Genomic DNA, 20244 nt, shown 5'->3' on the forward strand with positions numbered 1-20244 from the left:
TGTTTATACCAAGGAAGGTGACGGGTACAAGGGGGCATTCTTTGCGTCTGGAGGAGAGAAGGTTTTTCCACCAACATAGAAGAGGATTCTTTACTGTTAGGGCAGTGAGAATCTGGAATTGCTTGCCTGAGGAGATGGTGATGGCGAACTCAGTCGAGGGGTTCAAGAGAGGCCTGGATGTCTTCCTGGAGCAGAACAATATTGTATCATACAATTATTAGGTTTTGTAGAAGGACATAGATCTGGGCATTTATTATGATGGAATATAGGCTGAACTCGATGGACAAATGTCTTTTTTCGGCCTTACTAACTATGTTACTATGTTACTTGTAAATAGGAATACCCAACGGGCATTATTATATGTCTTTCCAGCATAATCAGCACGCTGGTTTTCCTTTGGAACTATACGTGCATATCCATATTACCATTCCCTTGACTGCAATTTTTCAATACTGTGTTGCGGACGTGGCACTATGATGTCATTATACCCTGTTTGTTTTTATATGTACTCGTTTTTATGATTAAAATATTGTCGTCAGAATTTTGAATAAAAATGTATATATACATTTCTTAAAGATTGCTCTAAGGTCCACTTTTTTTTCTTTGGTTGAATATTATCTATACTGTGCTGAAATTGATGCGACTTTGGTATTGTCTGCCAATAATTTTTGGAAAGTGAACACTCCTGGTTAGGTCTCCTTCATGTATGTTGCCTTTAGCAGTAGGCCTATGAGACCATCAGGCCTCCACTTTCTTGGACTCAACTACCTGTGTTACTATCCTTACATTTTTCTGACAATGGTAGTCTACAAAACTGATATTTGTGCCATCTGAGTGTGGCTCAGCATGAAAGCAGGTAGGGGTATTACATGTGGTATCAGGGCTCCCAGCAAAGGAGGCCTACACTGATCCCTCACCCACCTCGTCTTACTGTGACGTTCAATTGAAAACTGTAAATGCTGTCCCAGCCCCCGATACCTCAAGCCTGGCTGATTGCTGCAGTCCCATCCTACAATTTGTACTGTGGGTGACATGCGTTAGGTTATGTTCGGCGAATATTGCAAATTCAGCAATCGTAATCTGAACCGAACATTGAAATATTCACTCATCTCTACTACCCACAATGATGCAGGTTGGGGGTTTGAATCCTGATAAAACCAAAATCAAAATAAAAAATTGTTTATTTAATTAAGTTAAGTATGAACAGATCAGTGAGATGCCAGCCCCACCGCCCCAAGAATAAATAGCTAAATGCCCTCAACACATTTGCTAAAATTAGAAAGTGACCTACTCTTTTATGACTGATGTGATTATAAATCAACATTCTGCACCATTATATTTTCATGCTTGTAGTATGTCACTCCCTATGATCTTCAGCTTGTTCAAATTGGCTACAGCGCACCACAATATCATCACAAAGTCAGTAAATTGAGTGATAACTTTTGATAACTTCCAAACAAGTCTAAAAAATAGCAGTATAGGATAGCTATGCTATTTTCTTTTTTGTAGCATATTGAAATATTAATTTATCAGATGAATTTCTATTGAATGCAAATTATGTATTGAATTATGTAATCAGAATGGAAGATAACTAAATTTTGGTGAAATACTGCATTTGTAACTTTTAACTTCAATCATAACTTGTGGAAATTCATCTGCTAATTTCAAGTAAAATTATGGCCTCGATTCATGAAGACTAGTGTTATTAATGATGGTCTTGATGAGGGGGGGTGCTGTAGTCAGAGATGCCAGATACATTAAGGCTGCCGTCACACTAGCAGTATTTGGTCAGTATTTTACATCAGTATTTGTAAGCCAAAACCAGGAGTGGAACAATTAGAGGAAAAGTATAACACAAACATATACATAACTTCTGCATTTATCACCCACTCCTGGATTTGGTTTACAAATACTGATGTAAAATACTGACCAAATACTGAGCATGTGACAACAGCCTAAGAAGTGCATGCCTTTTAATGAATCAGACTCATATAAATAGTGGTGTGCGCATCCATGCACATCACCAAGAATCTTACTTCAGGTTGAGCTGGAGTAAGATCTATAGCGTACAGTGGGTACGGAAAATATTCAGACCCCTTTAAATGTTTCACTCTTTGTTTCATTGCAGCCATTTGGTAAATTCAAAAAAGTTCATTTTTTTCACATTAATGTAAACTGTGCAACCCATCTTAGCTGAAAACAAACAGAAATGTTGAAATTTTTGCAAATTTAATAAAAAAGAAAAACTGAAATATCACATGGTCATAAGTATTCAGACCCTTTCCTCAGACACTCATATTTAAGTCACATGCTGTCCATTTCCTTGCGATCCTCCTTGAGATGGCTCTATTCCTTCATTGGAGGCCAGGTGAGCTTAATAAAACTAAGACTTGATTTGGAAAGGTACACACCTATCTATATAAGACCTTACAGCTCACAAGTGCATGTCAGAGCAAGTGAGAATCATGAGGTCAAAGGAACTGGCCAAGGAGCTCAGAGACAGAATTGTGCAAAGGCACAGATCTGGCCAAGGTTACAACAGAATTTCTGCAGTAATAAAGGTTCCTAACAGCACAGTGGCCTCCATAATTCTTAAATGGAAAAAGTTTGGGACCACCAGAAGTCTTCCTAGACCTGGCCATCCAGCCAAACTGAGCAATCGTGGGAGAAGAGCCATGGCGAGAGCGGTAAAGAAGAACCCCAAGATCACTGTGGCTGAGCTCAAGAGATGCAGTAATAAGATCGGAGAAGTTCCACAAAGTCAAATATCACTGCAGCCCTCCACCAGTTGGGCCTTTATGGCAGAGTGGCCCGACGGGTGTCTCTCCTCAGTGCAAGACATATGAAAGCCTGCACAGAGTTTGCTAAAAGCACATGAAGAACTCCCATACTATGAGAAATATGATTCTCTGGTATGATGAGACGAAAATAGACCTTTTTGGTGATAATTCTAAGTGATATGTGTGGAGAAAACCAGGCACTGCTCATCACCTGCCCAATACAATCCCAACAGTGAAACATGGCTGTGACAGCATCATGCTATGGGGGTGTTTTTCAGTTGCAGATACAGGACAACTGGTTGCCGTTGAAGGAAACATGAATGCGGCAAAGTACAGAGATATCCAGGATGAAAACTTCTTCCATAGTGCTCTGGACCTCAGACTTGGCTGAAGGTTCACCTTCCAACAAGACAAAGACCCTAAGCACACAGCTAAAATAACAAAGGATTGGCTTCAGAACAACTCTGTGACAAAAACTTGACTGGCCCAGCCAGAGCCCTGACCTAAACCCAATTGAGCATGTCTGGAGAGACCTGAAAATGGCTGTCCACCAACGTTCACCATCCAACCTGATGGAATTGGAGAGGATCTGCAAGGAAGAATGGCAGAGGATCCCTAAATCCAGGTGAGAAAAACTTGTTGCATCATTCCCAAGAAGACTCATGGCTGTACTAGCTATAAAGGGTGCTTCTACTCAATACTGAGCAAAGGGTCTGAATACTTATGACCATGTGATATTTCAGTTTTTCTTTTTTAATAAATTTGCAAAAAATTTCTACATTTCTGTTTTTTTCTGTCAAGATGGGGAGCAGAGTGTACATTATTGAGAAAAAAAAGAGCTTTTTTGAATTTACCAAATGGCTGTAATGAAACAAAGAGTGAAAAATTTAAAGGGGTATGAATACTTTCCGTACCCACTGTAAGCTCATCATAAATTAGGCAAGTGGCGATGACACGCCTCTTTGTGCCATGTCTTGCCCCAGCTCCACCAATTTTGATGGAACTTGCTGAAACTGGGGTAAAAATGTCTAAAGTTGCAAAATTGTTGTTAAATTATGTTCTGCCAAAAAAATTGCAATGCTTCAAAGCATTTTGCAACAAAATGATGGAATACTTGCTTTTTTGAATCTGGGTCTATATGTTTATGTTTTATTTATATTATGTTAATTTGTTTATATTTATTTATTTAATTTATTTATTTATATTTAATTGAAAGCCTTTGTTTATCTAATGGAACTCACTTTCGATAAAAAATATTTCACAGAAAGCACATTTTCCAAAGGTAGACATACAATAAATGATGTGTTCCACTGACACTATAATATACTAGCAATAAAGTACACAGAAATATATTTAACTGAAAAATAATCACTGACTTGCAAAATTTAAATGAAGACCAGCATACTCAGAACTTTCAACACTATAAATTATCACACATTGATTAACTGCAAATTGTATGTTAATAAAGGAGCAGGAAGAAGAAAACTAATTAAATTGAAGACAAAACTAAATCAATATCATGATACAAGCAAATAGTGAAGAGCTTCCCAGGAGGGCCAGAAACCAACATTGACTTCATTTGAATTCATAGTTAAACGTTGACAAACAATTGCCTGATTATCTTTTGATTTACAACAGAGATTTTGCTTCATAGACAATAGCAGCTTACACAAAAAGATTAAGAAAAAGTCGTAAGATAATACACGGGTCTTGATTCATCAAACGATTATGCTTTTTGACACACATAGATTTGAAAATAGCTTTGCGCAACTTGGACTTACACAGAAATGTCATGGTCTTTGATGGCTTCACACCAGTTTTGCCCAGTTAAGTCAAAATGAGAGGAACTGGATTGGGACGGGGTGTGATGCCACTGCTCATCTAATTCATGATGAGCTGTAGTAATGCCGTATGCCAGATATATACAATAATTAAGATTTGTGGTGAAGTACATGGATGCCTGCTCCTCTTAATGAAGTAGGAGCATCAGGCTCCAATACACCCCCCTCATCAAGACATTGCCGCTCTTGATGAATCGAGCTGCTGTGATAAGATATAATAAATAAATTTATTCATCTTTGGACTCATAGTTAAATGAACTAGAGTTTATTCCTGAAAGCCATTTTCTGTCAATGCAATGTTAGTAAAAAAAAATGGTAAATTTAAGCTAATAAGCAAAAATTAAATTTTATAGTAGCCTCAAATCCATGATATATATAATATGCATTAAATGGGTTGTCCAACACACAAAGCACATTTTAATTAATAAATCTTAGAATAATAAGTTTCACAATTGGATGTGTTAAGAAAAAATGTTTCTATGCTCTGCTGAGATAATCTTGTCAATTTGCCCCTGCTATTTACTGTGTAATAGCTGTGTCTGACCATTAACAGCTGCTCAAGTTATGGTCAGCACATATCACAGTTCCTGGCCAGGGGATGAAGCATAAGTCACTTATGACAAGTTGAGTATACAAAGGACACAGTAGCGACTCTCAGCTGCTCTTTTCTGAGGAAACTCATTTCCATGCTTCAACAAATGAGCGAATGTTTATGTTATTATGTCGGATCTCCAGTCCTCTAAGCTTCTCATAAATCAAGTCAGCGATATGAGCTAAAGGGCATTGGATGTCCCATGTCACTAAGTTGATTTATGACGAGCTCCTAGGACTGGTGACATGGCAGAAACATTTGCTTCTGTGATAAAACAGACAGGGAAATGTGCTAACTCACAAAGCAGCTGGTGGGAGCCCTTATTGTTTCATCTGTATACTCACTTATCATATATTACTTATGTTATCTCCTCTGGACAGGAGCCATGGTATGTGCTGACAATGAACTGGAGGCTCTCTGCATGGTCAGACCCAGCAAATAACAGTATGTAGCAGAGGCATATTTATAAGATAATTTTAACAGATTCAATTGCAGAATTTACAGGTGCTTCTCACAAAATTAGAATATCATGAAAAAGTTAATTTATTTCAGTTCTTCAATTCAAAAAGTGATACTCATATATTATATAGAGTCATTACAAGCAGAGTGTTTTTCAAGTGTTTATTTCTGTTAATGTTGATGATTATGGCTAACAGTTAATGAAAACCCAAAAGTCATTATCTCAGTAAATTAGAATAATTAACAAAAAAGCCTGCAAAGGCTTCCTAAGCATTTAAAAAGGTCCCTTAGTCTGGGAAGACTGCTGACTTGAGACATGTCCAGAAGATAGTCATTGACACACTCCACAACGTGAGTAAGTCACAAAAGGTCATTTCTAAAGAAGCTGGCTTTTCACAGAGTGCTGTATCCAAGCATATTAATGGAAAGTTGAGTGTAAGGAAAAAGTGTGGTAGAAAAAGGTGCACAAGCAACTGTGTTAACTGCAGCCTTAAAAGCATTGTTAAGAAAAGGTCATTCAAAAATTTGAGGGAGATTCCCAAGGAGTGGACTGCTGCTGGAGATATTGTTTCAAGAGCCACCACACACAGTTGTATCCAGGACATGGGCTACAAGTGTTGCATTGCTTGTGTCATGCCAGTCATCACCAATAGACAATGCCAGAAGCATCATACCTGGGTGAAGGAGAAAAAAAAACTGGACTGTTGCTCAGTTGTTCAAGGTGTTGTTCAGAGATGAAAGTACATTTTGCAGACTTTATGGAGCTGGAAATTTCATTCTCAAGCATGACTTGGCACCTGTCCACACTCCCAAAAGTACCAATACCTGGTTTAAAAACAACAGTATCACGTATCACTGTGCTTGATTGGCCAGCAAACTAGCCTGACCTTAACCCCATAGAGAATCTATGGGGTATTGTCAAGAGGAAGATGAGTGACACCAGACCCAACAATACAGACGAGCTGAAGGCTGATATCAAAGCAACCTGGTCTTTCATAACACCTCAGCAGTGCCACAGGCTGATTGCCTCCATGCCACACCACATTGATCCCCTGCTGAGCTGGAAATTACATTTAAAGGCTTCCCCAAACTGGTGTCCATAGATCGGGGCCCTGTCCTTTTGTCTACCCTTATTCACACACTGAGGTTAACTCTTACTCATGGTAAGGTTTTTACCATTAGGCAGTATAGGACTGTCCAGATCAGGGTCACCTTGTCGACGGTGGGATGGCTTTTATGCTATTTTTGATCAAAAACAGTATTACTAAGAACCCTGTGTTATTTAGATGCACTTTTTCTTTTTACTCATTTATTTACAGCAGAGTTTTTGCTCATTTTGTTTTTTTTGTAGGTGTTACATGCTTTATTGCCAGTGTGAACATGCATTTATGTGCTACATGTATACTAACTTAAATCAAGCTCAATCTTTGTGTTTTTTTCTTTGTATTTTTGCATTCTGCGCAAGCCAAGGTGTGGCCTCCCTCTCAGCTGCAAATTCCATTTAAAGGCCGGCCTCACACTCAGCGTATAAAAATACGGTCCATAATTTACGGCCGTAATACGCAGAAAAGTCCCCAAAATAGTGGTCCGTATCTCATCCGTAGGCACGGTGTGTTAGCGTATTTTGTGCATGGCATCCTCCGTATGTAATCCGTATGGCATCCGTACTGCGAGATTTTCTCGGACATACAATGGATCCATGTTCTCAAAAAATCGTAAAAACATATATACTGTCATATATATATATATATATATATATATATATATATATATATATATATATATATATATATATAGTCAGTGAGACACATATATATACACAGTATATACAGTGGGGCAAAAAAGTATTTAGTCAGTCAGCAATAGTGCAAGTTCCACCACTTAAAAAGATGAGAGGCGTCTGTAATTTACATCATAGGTAGACCTCAACTATGGGAGACAAACTGAGAAAAAAAAATCCAGAAAATCACATTGTCTGTTTTTTTAACATTTTATTTGCATATTATGGTGGAAAATAAGTATTTGGTCAGAAACAAACAATCAAGATTTCTGGCTCTCACAGAACTGTAACTTCTTCTTTAAGAGTCTCCTCTTTCCTCCACTCATTACCTGTAGTAATGGCACCTGTTCAAACTTGTTATCAGTATAAAAAGACACCTGTGCACACCCTCAAACAGTCTGACTCCAAACTCCACTATGGTGAAGACCAAAGAGCTGTCAAAGGACACCAGAAACAAAATTGTAGCCCTGCACCAGGCTGGGAAGACTGAATCTGCAATAGCCAACCAGCTTGGAGTGAAGAAATCAACAGTGGGAGCAATAATTAGAAAATGGAAGACATACAAGACCACTGATAATCTCCCTCGATCTGGGGCTCCTCGCAAAATCCCACCCCGTGGGGTCAGAATGATCACAAGAACGGTGAGCAAAAATCCCAGAACCACGCGGGGGGACTGTTGTGAATTCTGTGGCTGAATTCACTCCTGTGGTCACAAGTGGTACTGCAGCTTCTGGGCTTCCTCCCTCAGGTGTTCTGGTGAGCTCGTTGGCTGCCTTGTTATTTAACTCCACCTGATTCTGTCTTCCTTGCTCCTTGTCAATGTTCCAGTGTTGGATCTGAGCTTTGGATCTTTCCTGTGGCCTGCTGCTCTGCTTAGATAAGTGCTTCTTTGCTTTTGTTGCTATTTTTTCTGTCCAGCTTGTCTATTCGTTTTGCTGGAAGCTCTGAGACGCAAAGGGTGTACCGCCGTGCCGTTAGTTCGGCACGGTGGGTCTTTTTGCCCCCTTTGCGTGGTTTTTTGCTTTAGGGTTTTTTGTAGACTGCAAAGTTCTCTTTGCTATCCTCGCTCTATCTAGAATATCGGGCCTCACTTTGCTGAATCTATTTCATCCCTACGTTTTGTCTTTTCCTCTTGCTAACAGTCATTATATGTGGGGGGCTGCCTTTTCCTTTGGGGTATTTCTCTGAGGCAAGTCAGGCTTGTATTTCTATCTTCAGGCTAGTCAGCTCCTCAGGCTGTGCCGAGTTGCATAGGTAGTGTCAGGCGCAATCCACAGCTGCCTTTAGTTGTGTTTAGGATAGGTTCAGGTATTGCGGTCTACAGAGATTCCACGTCTCAGAGCTCGTTCTATTCTTTTTGGGTTATTGTCAGATCACTGTATGTGCTCTGATTGCTGGCACACTGTGTCACTGGATTGCCTACATAACAGGGGACCTAGTGAATGAACTGCAGAGAGCTGGGACCAATGTAACAAGGCCTACCATAAGTAACACACTACGCCACCATGGACTCAGATCCTGCAGTGCCAGACGTGTCCCACTGCTTAAGCCAGTACATGTCCGGGCCCGTCTGAAGTTTGCTAGAGAGCATTTGGATGATCCAGAGGAGTTTTGGGAGAATGTCCTATGGTCTTATGAAACCAAACTGGAACTGTTTGGTAGAAACACAACTTGTCGTGTTTGGAGGAAAAAGAATACTGAGTTGCATCCATCAAACACCATACCTACTGTAAAGCATGGTGGTGGAAACATCATGCTTTGGGGCTGTTTCTCTGCAAAGGGGCCATGACGACTGATCCGGGTACATGAAAGAATGAATGGGGCCATGTATCGTGAGATTTTGAGTGCAAACCTCCTTCCATCAGCAAGGGCATTGAAGATGAAACGTGGCTGGGTCTTTCAACATGACAATGATGCAAAGCACACCACCAGGGCAACGAAGGAGTGGCTTCGTAAGAAGCATTTCAAGGTTCTGGAGTGGCCTAGCCAGTCTCCAGATCTCAACCCTAAAGAAAACCTTTGGAGGGAGTTGAAAGTCCGTGTTGCCAAGCGAAAAGCCAAAAGCATCACTGCTCTAGAGGAGATCTGCATGGAGGAATGGGCCAACATACCAACAACAGTGTGTGGCAACCTTGTGAAGACTTACAGAAAACGTTTGATCTATGTCATTGCCAAAAAGGATATATTACAAAGTATTGAGAAGAAATTTTGTTTCTGACCAAATACTTATTTTCCACCATAATATGCAAATAAAATGATAAAAAAACAGACAATGTGATTTTCTGGATTTTTTTTTCTCAGTTTGTCTCCCATAGTTGAGGTCTACCTATGATGTAAATTACAGACGCCTCTCATCTTTTTAAGTGGTGGAACTTGCACTATTGCTGACTGACTAAATACTTTTTTGCCCCACTGTATATATTAATATTTCATACAGCGCTAGATAGCTTAAAAGCCGGTAATTCAATTGCCGGCTTTTGCTATCTCCTTTCCAAACCCGACATGATATGAGACATGGTTAACATACAGTAAACCATCTCATAACCCTTTTTTTTTGCATATTCCACACTACTAATGTTAGTAGTGTGTATGTGCAAAATTTGGGCGCTCTAGCTATTAATTTAAAGGGTTAAATTGCGGTAAAAATTGGCGTGGGCTCCCACGCAATTTGCTCCGCCAGAATGGTAAAGCCAGTGACTGAGGGCAGATATTAATAGCCTGGAGAGGGTCCATGGTTATTGGCCCCCCATGGCTGAAAATATCTGCCCCCAGCCACCCCAGAAAAGGCACATCTGGAAGATGCGCCTATTCTGGCACTTGGCCACTCTCTTCCCATTCCCGTGTAGCGGTGGGATATGGGGTAATGAAGGTATAATGTCACCTTGCTATTGTAAGGTGACATTAAGCCAATTTAATAATGGAGAGGCGTCAATTATGACACCTATCCATTATTATTCCAATAGTATGAAATGGTTAAAACACACACACACATTATTACAAAGTATTTTAATGAAATAAATACACAGGTTTTTGTAATATTTTATTATACTGGTAATCCACCTGAAGACCCTCGTTATGTAAAAAAGGTAAAATAAAAAAACAACAATATCCCATACCTTCCGTCATTCTGTCACGTCCAACGATGTAAATCCATCTGAAGGGGTTAACTAATTTTACAAGCAGCAGCCTGCTAATGCAGCTGTGCTCCTGCCAGTAAAACCCCGGGGAATGAATGGAATGTAGGTCAATGACCTGTAGTTACCTTCAGTCGTTGTGATGCGCCCTCTGCTGGATGTCCTCATATGAACTCGAACGTGGGAAAATATTCTGAAAAGCTCCCAGGCTCGAGTTCATATAAGGACATCCAGTAGAGGGCGCATCACCGCGACTGAAGGTAAATACAGGTCATTGACCTACATTCCATTCATTCCACGGGTTTTACAGGCAGGAGCACAGCTGCATTAGCAGGCTTCTGCTTGTAAAATTAGTTAACCCCTTCAGATGGATTTACAGCCTGGGACGAGACTGATCATCGGAAGGAATGGGATATTGTTGTTTTTTTATTTTACCTTTTTTACAGAGCCAGGGTCTTCAGGTGCATTACCAGTATAATAAAGTATTACAAAAACCTGTTTATTTATTTCATTAAAATACTTTGTAATAATGTGTGTGTGTGTTTTTTAACCATTTCATACTATTGGATTAATAATGGATAGGTGTCATAATTGACACCTCTCCATTATTAATCTGGCTTAATGTCACCTTACAATAGCAAGGTGATATTAACCCTTCATTACCCCATATCCCACCGCTACGCGGGAATGGGAAGAGAGTGGCCAAGTGCCAGAATAGGCGCATCTTCCAGATGTGCCTTTTCTGGGGTGGCTGGGGCAGATGTTTTTAGCCAGGGGGGCCAACAACCATGGACCCTCTCCAGGCTATTAATATTTGCCCTCAGTCTCTGGCTTTACCATTCTGGCGGAGAAAATTGCGCGGGAGCCCACACCAATTTTTTCCGCGATTTAACCCTTTAATTTAATAGCTGGAGCGCCCAAATTTTGCACATACACACTACTAACATTAGTAGTGTGGAATATGCAAAAAAAAGGGATATGAGATGGTTTACTGTATGAAAACCATGTCTCATATCATGTCGAGTTTGGAAAGGAGATAGCAAAAGCCGGCAATTGAATTACCGGCTTTTAAGCTATCTAGCGCTGTACGAAATATTAATATATATACATATATGTGTCTCACTGACATATATATATACCCCTATACTATGTGTAGACATTTATTTTAGCTATTCTGTTCTAACCTGTCAGTGTGATTTTACTGTACACCGCACTGAATTGCCGGCTTTTCTATAGAACGCCACTGCGTATTTCTCGCAAGTCACACTGCTGGTCCGTGTAATCCGTATTTTACTGGCCCCCATAGACTTTCATTGGCATATTTTTTGCGCGATACGGTGACAAACGCAGCATGCTGCGATTTTCTACGGCCGTAGAAGACCGTATAATACGGATCAGTAAAATACGGCTGATAGGAGCTGGGGCATAGAGAAGCATTGTACCGTATGCAATCCGTATTTTCAGCACCTCTCTTACATCCGTAAAACACGCTAGTGTAAGGCCGGCCAAAGGCTTACCCAGACTGATGTCCATAGATCAGGACTCGGTCCTTTTGTCTGCCCTTATTCACACACTGAGGTCAACTCTGACACATCCTAAGATTTTTAATATTTGACAGTGTAGGACTGTCCCGCTCATGGTCACCTTGTCGACGGTGGGATGGCTTTTATGCTATTTTTTATCAAAAACAGTATTACTAAGAACCCTGTGTTATTTAGATGCACTTTAAGCTTTTTCTTCATTTAGTTACAGCAGGGTTTTTACTCATTTTGTTTTTTTGTAGGTTTTATATGCTTTATGGCCAATGTGAACATGCATTTATGTGCCGCATGTGTAACAACTTAAATCAAGCTCAATCTTTGTGGTTGTTTTTATTGATCCAGTAGTTGATGCAACAGGAGCCCCAACCAAGTACTGAGTGCATACATTTCAGTAAGTCTATATTTCGGATTTTAAAATCTTTTTCCAAACTGGTGACATAAAGTATTCTAATTTACTGAGATAATGACTTATGGGTTTTTATTGGCTGTAAGCCATAATCATCAACATTGACAGAAATAAATACTTGAAATAGATCACTCTGTTAGTAATGACTCTATATAATATCTGAGTTTCACTGAAGAACTTAAATAAATTAACTTTTTGGTGATATTCTAATTTTGTGAGAAGCACCTGTATTTTTATTCCAAGATCTATAGATTAAAATGTAGTTTCTTTGTGGGACAACCCCTTTATTTAATATTGTAAATCATGACTTCAAGGGTACTATTAAATGCAATTTTTGCCTAGTAGCACAAGACATTCAACAGAATTATATACCATTGGACTGAATATCAAAGCTACTAAAACTTTTGGAGGCACTTAAAATTTATTGAGAACAATTGTCCTATGATAAAAGATTTGTAGATATCAATAAGATTTCCCGAAATTGCATTTCTATCTTTCAGTTTGAATGGTCAAGAGAGACGTGTTCTAGCAGAGGTACCTGGAGTTTCTTCAGTTGAAAGGAACATTAATTATTACGAGGGTATGCAAATATAAATAGAAACATACTCACCATCACTTATTTTGGTGCCTCCAAGTACAATAGCAGATATTCCAACAGAGGAGGAAAGCATCCAGATACACACGTTGATGATTTTTGCTTTTAAAGGTGTGCGGAAATCAAGTGCCTTTACAGGATGGCACACAGCAATATATCGGTCAACACTCATCATGGTCAAAGTGAATATACTGGTAAACATATTATAATAGTCAATAGATATAACTATTTTACATAAAATATCTCCAAATGGCCAAGAGTTCATTAAGAATTCAGTGCTTTGAAAAGGCATTGTGGTAGTCACCAGAGCATCAGCCAATGCCAGATTAAAAATATAAATGTTGGTAGCAGTCTTCATTTTGGTGTATCTGTTGAGAGAAAATATAAAGGCTACTGAAACTCGATAAACTTGTAGAAGATTGTGTAATAGTCCAAGTTTGTTGAATTAATAAAAAATGTTTTAGGCCTTTGCAAAAAAAAACAATCATTTATCGTAATACAATAAAAAATGTGCAATTGGATCTTAACGCTATATCAAAATAAAAGCCAAGGTTTATGCGCTTAGTATACTATATAAGATTAGCACAAAATAATAAAAGAGTCGATTAAATACTATAGACAAAATAGAATTAATTTACCATATATTATATGCATTACACAGTAGAGTTGGTGAAAATTGATTCGCAGGACTCGGTCCATCGACCACACCATTAATCTCTGTTCACTTGTTGGAGGCCTTAAGAGCCACCTTCTGATGGTATCTGTGTCTCTACTTTTTATTAATGGGCCTGATGTGAAGTCACATGTACTGCAATGATGTGCTACTTTAAAGAAAAGCCTCAGATGCTGGGAGATAGAGACAGCTCTCTGTCGCTGGGAGACAGCTCTCAGAGTTCCTGTCCAGTGCCAACATATTACTGAAGTGTCCGATAGACAGAGTCTGATTCTCACAAACTCTACTATAACGGATATAGCTGACTGTACAATTTTGAATATGAGGGAGTACAATATTAACAAGTGGTCCACAGACCCAAATTTAAAATGAATCTTCAGTTAGGACGACTACTTTTCAAAAGAAAGCTACCCTGGAGAATGTAAGGAAAGCTGCACTTTTAAGTAATTTTTGTCAATATAATACCAGATTCTCCAAAGACCACCCCACACCAGTTCTCTTCTTTGCTAAAAAGGAGGAAGAGTCTCTAAGGGCTTGCATTGTCTCCTTTTGAAATCTTTTCATGGTTGTTTATGATTTTTTAGAACTCAGAAATCCTGCTTTAAACCTTTGTGTTATATATAAGTGTGGAGATATGTGGGTTAGTGGGTGGTCTGGCCTGGCTGTCTTTAGAAAGATTGCATTGACTACCAAATTCAACATGTTGAAACAAAGTCTGGAACTTAATGCAATATCTCTCTGGGTTGATGGTAAAAAGGGTCAACGGGGTGTCATTAATAGTCCAATAATCCATGCCGTTCTGATGCCCAAGAGATCGGACAGCATCCTTTGCCCAGACTTTCAAACTAATCCACAGGTATTTGTTTCAATCAGCTGTGGGCACCAGGTGAATCAGCATCAGGGTCTCAAAGCTTTGCAGTTGTTCATCAACCTCTGTGTTGGACTCATTAAACACTGGTATGACTCTCTCTAGTGGAGATGATTTCCTTCGTGGTGGGCTATCATTGAGGTAGGGTCCGAGGCTGGCAGTAGAGGTACTGGAACTCCCAAAACCGATTTGATAACACATGCCCTCTCCTTGCTTGAGGCTCCATGTTCCAATGCGATCAACAATTCCTGTATTCAGGCTGCTTAGAACTGGGTGTTTGATTACAGACTACCACTGGATCCTTGATTTGGCAAACAGTTTAGTTCCCCTGGGTTCACCTCAGTGGAGTTTTCATCATTATCCACAATGTTCTGGGCATCACAATGGACTAATTCATGAATTCAATCTTACTAAGTGTTAGTGGCCCGGAATTGAATCCATCAAAGCTGGCATAGCTCCCATAGTCGCTTTTTGTTGTTGCTGCTCTACATTCCCTCCAGACTTTTTTGCAGGGTTGAGCTGGTGTGGCTGGATATGGTGGTATCCAAAACCTGCTGTGTATGCCTCACCTATTGTCTGCTGGGCTTGCCTACATGCTATATGGTGGAGTCTGGGACAGAGTCAGAGGCTGGAACATCACACATCTTACTCACACCAAGAACAGACGGCCCAACTTCCATCAGAGTTTCAGTCTCCTCATATTGCAGTTCCTGTCTCTCCTCCTCATCCTCAGCAGAACTAGCCATCACTCCCCAGCTGGGAAATCTGCAGCACTGCCTTGGCGAAGTGGCAGCACGATCTGCTGAAGCTCATCTGCTTAGGTGATAAAGCTCACAACAAAGCCAAGCTGCTGAAAAGGATAGAAGAACAGAACAATCAATGGCTCTCCCCGCTGACCCTCCAACCAAGTCTTCTGGTTGTGTGCGATAATGGTCGTAACTTGGCGGTGGCTTTAAAGCTCGGCAAGCTGGTACATGTTCTATGCATGGCCCACATGCTGAACTAGGTTGTACCGTGGTTTTTCAAAACATACCCTGATTTGCTGGACCTACTTGCCAAGATATGCCATGTCAGCACACATTAAAAAAGTCATCTCAGGTTTTTGCTGATCTAGCTTTGCTGCAGCAGCGCTTTAATTTGCCTAATGACTGACTGATTTGTGACCTGCTTAAACTCTGGAATTCGGCCTTTCATATTTTGGCAAGTCTTAGTGAGCAGCAGAGATCAATATCAGAATTCCAGCTTCTCAATGCCTGTCAGATTAATACTCACACCCCACACATAACAACTGCCGATTGGGTGTGGATCTCTGACATAAATAATAATCATTTTTATTTATATAGCGCCAACAAATTCCGCAGCATTTTACAATTAAGTGGGGACATGTACAGACAATAAATTCAGTACAAGTTAAGACAATTTAAACAGTGACATTAGGGGTGAGGTCCCTGCTCGCAAGCTTACAACCTACAAGGAAATGGGGGGACACAATAGGTGAAAAGTGCTTGTTATTTCAGGTCTGGCAATTATAATAAGTAGGGATTTTCATATAAAGCTGCATGATCCAGTCATCAGCCCGTGTATTTAAGTGCAATAGTCAAGTATCAAGTGCAGTTATGTGCATGGAGGGTGTGGAGACAGATGAATAGTAGGGTGCAGATTCACATGCAGATAATATTTGGAAGGAGGGAACAGGACAAAGTTAGTTTACTGAGTAGTTGATTTGGTAGGCTTGTTTGAAGAGATGGGTTTTTAAAGCGTGCTTGAATAGGTCGGGGCTAGGTATCAGTCTGATCGTCTGGGGAAGTGCATTCCAGAGAGCTGGCGCAGCACGAGAGAAGTCTCGAAGACGGAGCTGCGAGGTTCGGATTACGGGGGATGTTAGTCTTAGGTCATTTTTAGAACGGAGGGCACGTGTAGGGCGATAGACGGAGATGAGAGAGGAGTAGTGTTGAGCGATACCGTCCGATACTTGAAAGTATCAGTATCGGATAGTATCGGCCGATACCCGAAAAGTATCGGATATCGCCGATACCCGATACCAATACAAGTCAATGGGACACCAAGTATCGGAAGGTATCCTGATGGTTCCCAGGGTCTGAAGGAGAGGAAACTCTCCTTCAGGCCCTGGGATCCATATTAATGTGTAAAATAAAGAATTAAAATAAAAAATATTCATATACTTACCTCTCCGGAGGCCCCTGAACATCACCGCTGGTAACCGGCAGCCTTCTGTGCTTAAAATGCGCGCGTTTAGGGACTTCCATGACATCACGGCTTCTGATTGGTCGCGTGCCGATCATGTGACCGCCACGCGACCAATCACAAGCCGCGACGTCATTCTCAGGCCGTAAACTCCTCATTCTAGGAATTTAGGACCTGAGAATGACGTTGCGGCTTCTGATTGGTCGCGTGGCGGTCACATGATCCGCACGCGACCAATCAGAAGCCGCGACGTCATTCTCAGGTCCTAAATTCCTAGAATGAGGAGTTTACGGCCTGAGAATGACGTCGCGGCTTGTGATTGGTCGCGTGGCGGTCATATGAGTGGCACGCGACCAACCAGAAGCCGTGACGTCATGGAAGTCCCTAAACGCGCGCATTTTAAGCACAGAAGGGTGCCGGTTACCAGCGGTGATGTCCAGGGGCCTCCGGAGAGGTGAGTATGTCAATATTTTTTATTTTAATTCTTTATTTTACACATTAATATGGATCCGATACCGATTCCCGATACCACAAAAGTATCGGAACTCGGTATCGGAATTCCGATACCGCAAGTATCGGCCGATACCCGATACTTGCGGTATCGGAATGCTCAACACTAGAGAGGAGATATAAGGCGGTGCAGAGCTGTGGAGAGCGTTGTGGGTGAGAGAGATGAGTTTATACTGGACCCTGTAGCAAATGGGTAGCCAGTGTAATGACTGGCACAAGATGGAGGCATCAGTGAAGCGGCTGGACAGAAATATGACCCTGGCTGCCACATTTAAAGGGAACCTGTCACCCCGAAAATCGCGGGTGAGGTAAGCCCACCGGCATCAGGGGCTTATCTGCAGCATTCTGTAATGCTGTAGATAAGCCCCCGATGTTACCTGAAAAAGGAGAAAAAGACGTTATATTATACTCACCCAGGGGCGTTCCCGCTGCTGGTCAGGTCGGATGGGTGTCTCTGGTCTGCCGCGGCGCCTCCCATCTTCATTACAAGACGTCCTCTTCTGATCTTCAGCCATGGCTCCAGCGCAGGCGTACTTTGCTCTGCCCTGTTGAGGGCAGACAAAGTACTGCAGTGCGCAGGCGCCGGGCCTCTGACCTTTCCGGCGCCTGCGCACTGCAGTACTATCCTCTGCCCTCAACAGGGCAGACAAAGTACGCCTGCGCCGGAGCCGTGGCTGAAGATCAGAAGAGGACGTCTTGTAATGAAGATGGGAGGTGCCGCAGCGGACCGGAGACACCCATCCGACCTGACCAGCAGCAGGACCGCCCCTGGGTGAGTATAACATAACGTCTTTTTCTCCTTTTTCAGGTAACATCGGGGGCTATCTACAGCATTACAGAATGCTGCAGATAAGCCCCTGATGCCAGTGGGCTTACCTCACCCGCGATTTTCGGGGTGACAGGTTCCCTTTAAGATGGATTGGAGAGGAGAAAGTTTGGAAAGAGGGAGACCGATCAGAAGAGAGTTGCAGTAGACGGGAATGAATGAGAGCGACAGTAAGAGTCTTAGCAGTTTCAAAGGTGAGAAAAGGTCGGATTCTGGAGATGTTTTTAAGATGCAGGTGACAGGAGCGATTGAGTGATTGAATATAGGGAGTAAAGGAAAGTTCGGTGTCGAATATCACCCCAAGACAGCGGGCATGCTGCTTGGGAGTTATGGTTGAACCCTCCAGGGTAATTTCGATGTTGGGTAGAGTGAGGTTAGTAGAAGGGAGAAACACAAGTAGTTCAGTTTTGGAGAGATTTAGTTTCAGATAGAGGGAGGACATGATGTTAGAGACAGCAGACAGACAATCCTTGGTATTTTGAATTAGGGTACGGGTGATGTCAGGGGAAGAAGTGTATAATTGGGTGTCGTCAGCATAGAGATGGTACTGGAACCCAAATCTGCTGATTGTTTGTCCAATAGGGGCAGTGTATAGAGAGAAGAGGAGGGGGCCCAGGACTGAGCCCTGCGGAACCCCGATAGTAAGGGGACGAGGAGAGTAAGAGGAGCCGGCAAAAGATACAGTGAAGGAGCGGTCAGAGAGGTAGGAGGAGAACCAGGAGAGGGCTGTGTCCTTGAGGCCTATGGAGCGGAGCATGGTGAGAAGGAGCTGATGATCCACAGTGTCAAATGTGGCAGAGAGATCCAGGAGAATCAGCAATGACCTTTGGATTTAGCTGTTATTAGATCATTAGAGACTTTAGTGAGGGCAGTTTCAGTGGAGTGTAAAGAGCAGAAACCAGATTGTAAGGGGTCAAGAAGAGAGTTATCCGAGAGATTGCGAATTAGATGGGAGTGGACCAAGCGTTCCAGGAGTTTAGAGATGAAGGAAAGGTTAGAGACAGGTCTGTAATTAGCCGTGCAGTTCTGGTCCAGGGATAGCTTTTTAAGTAAAGGGGTAATGATGGCATGTTTAAATGAGGAGGGAAAGATGCCTGAGGAAAGAGAGAGGTTAAATATTTTAGTCAGGTGAGTGGTGACCACTGGTGAGAGAGACTGCAGGAGAGGTAAAGTAATGGGGTCACTATTGCAGGTTGTAGGCCAAGCAGAAGTGAGGAGCTTGGAAACTTCTTCTTCTGGAACAGGCTCAAAGATGTCTAGTGAGCTTGAGGTGCGGCAGGGAAGGGGATCCAGGCACTGAGGAGATTGGGCTGAGATATCCTGATGGATGTGGTTGATTTTTTCTAGGAAATAAGTGGCCAGATCCTCACCACTGAGATTGGAGATGGGGGCCTGTACTTTAGGTTTCAGGAGGGAGTTTAAGGTTTCAAAAAGTAGTTTTGGGTTGTTGGATAGTGAGGTGATGAGGGTGGTGAAGTAGGATTGTTTGGCCAGAGAAAGGGCAGAGTTATAGGTTTTGAGCATGAACTTATAAATGAGGTTCTTCAAACCTTTGAGTACTGCACCAAGATGGTGAGCCCTGATGACGCTATTATCAACATAACCATCCCACTGCTCTGTCTATTAAAACGTTTGCAGCAGAATCTCAAAGAGGAAGCTTGGATTGCCAAGCAGGTGACTATGGAGAAAGATTTTACAGTGACTGCTACCATACAGCCCAGCCTCACACAGTATTCTCAGGCCACATTGGGTGATGATGAGGAACAGGAGGAGGACAAGGATGAGGAGGAACAGGAGTTTTTGCTCTGCACTACAAAGGGAACTCCCAATCCCAGCTTCATGCCTGTCCAGTATAGATTGCCTGAAGAGGAGGAGGAGGAGGCTATGCATTGTGAGGAGAAGAGGATGGTTAGTGTTCTTCCTGGTGAGGACAATGAATGTTTGACTCTTTGTAGTCTGCCACACATGGGAGAGTTCATGTCCAGATGCCATTCCCAAGACCCTTGTGTGAAACACATTTTGTCCAACATAAAA

At 41.6% G+C, this 20244-nt stretch overlaps 1 protein-coding gene across 1 annotated transcript in view; it reads right to left on the reverse strand.

The window, feature by feature from the left end:
- Window positions 1-20244, reverse strand: part of OPRK1 (opioid receptor kappa 1) — a 190821-nt gene that overhangs the window by 22540 nt on the left and 148037 nt on the right. The window contains exon 3 of the mRNA XM_069731340.1: window positions 13144-13496. Within this exon, the coding sequence (XP_069587441.1) occupies window positions 13144-13496 (353 nt within the window). The remainder of the gene's footprint in view (window positions 1-13143; window positions 13497-20244) is intronic.

Source organism: Ranitomeya imitator, chromosome 6 (assembly GCF_032444005.1).
Source record: "Ranitomeya imitator isolate aRanImi1 chromosome 6, aRanImi1.pri, whole genome shotgun sequence".
Taxonomy (NCBI): Eukaryota; Metazoa; Chordata; class Amphibia; order Anura; family Dendrobatidae; genus Ranitomeya; species Ranitomeya imitator.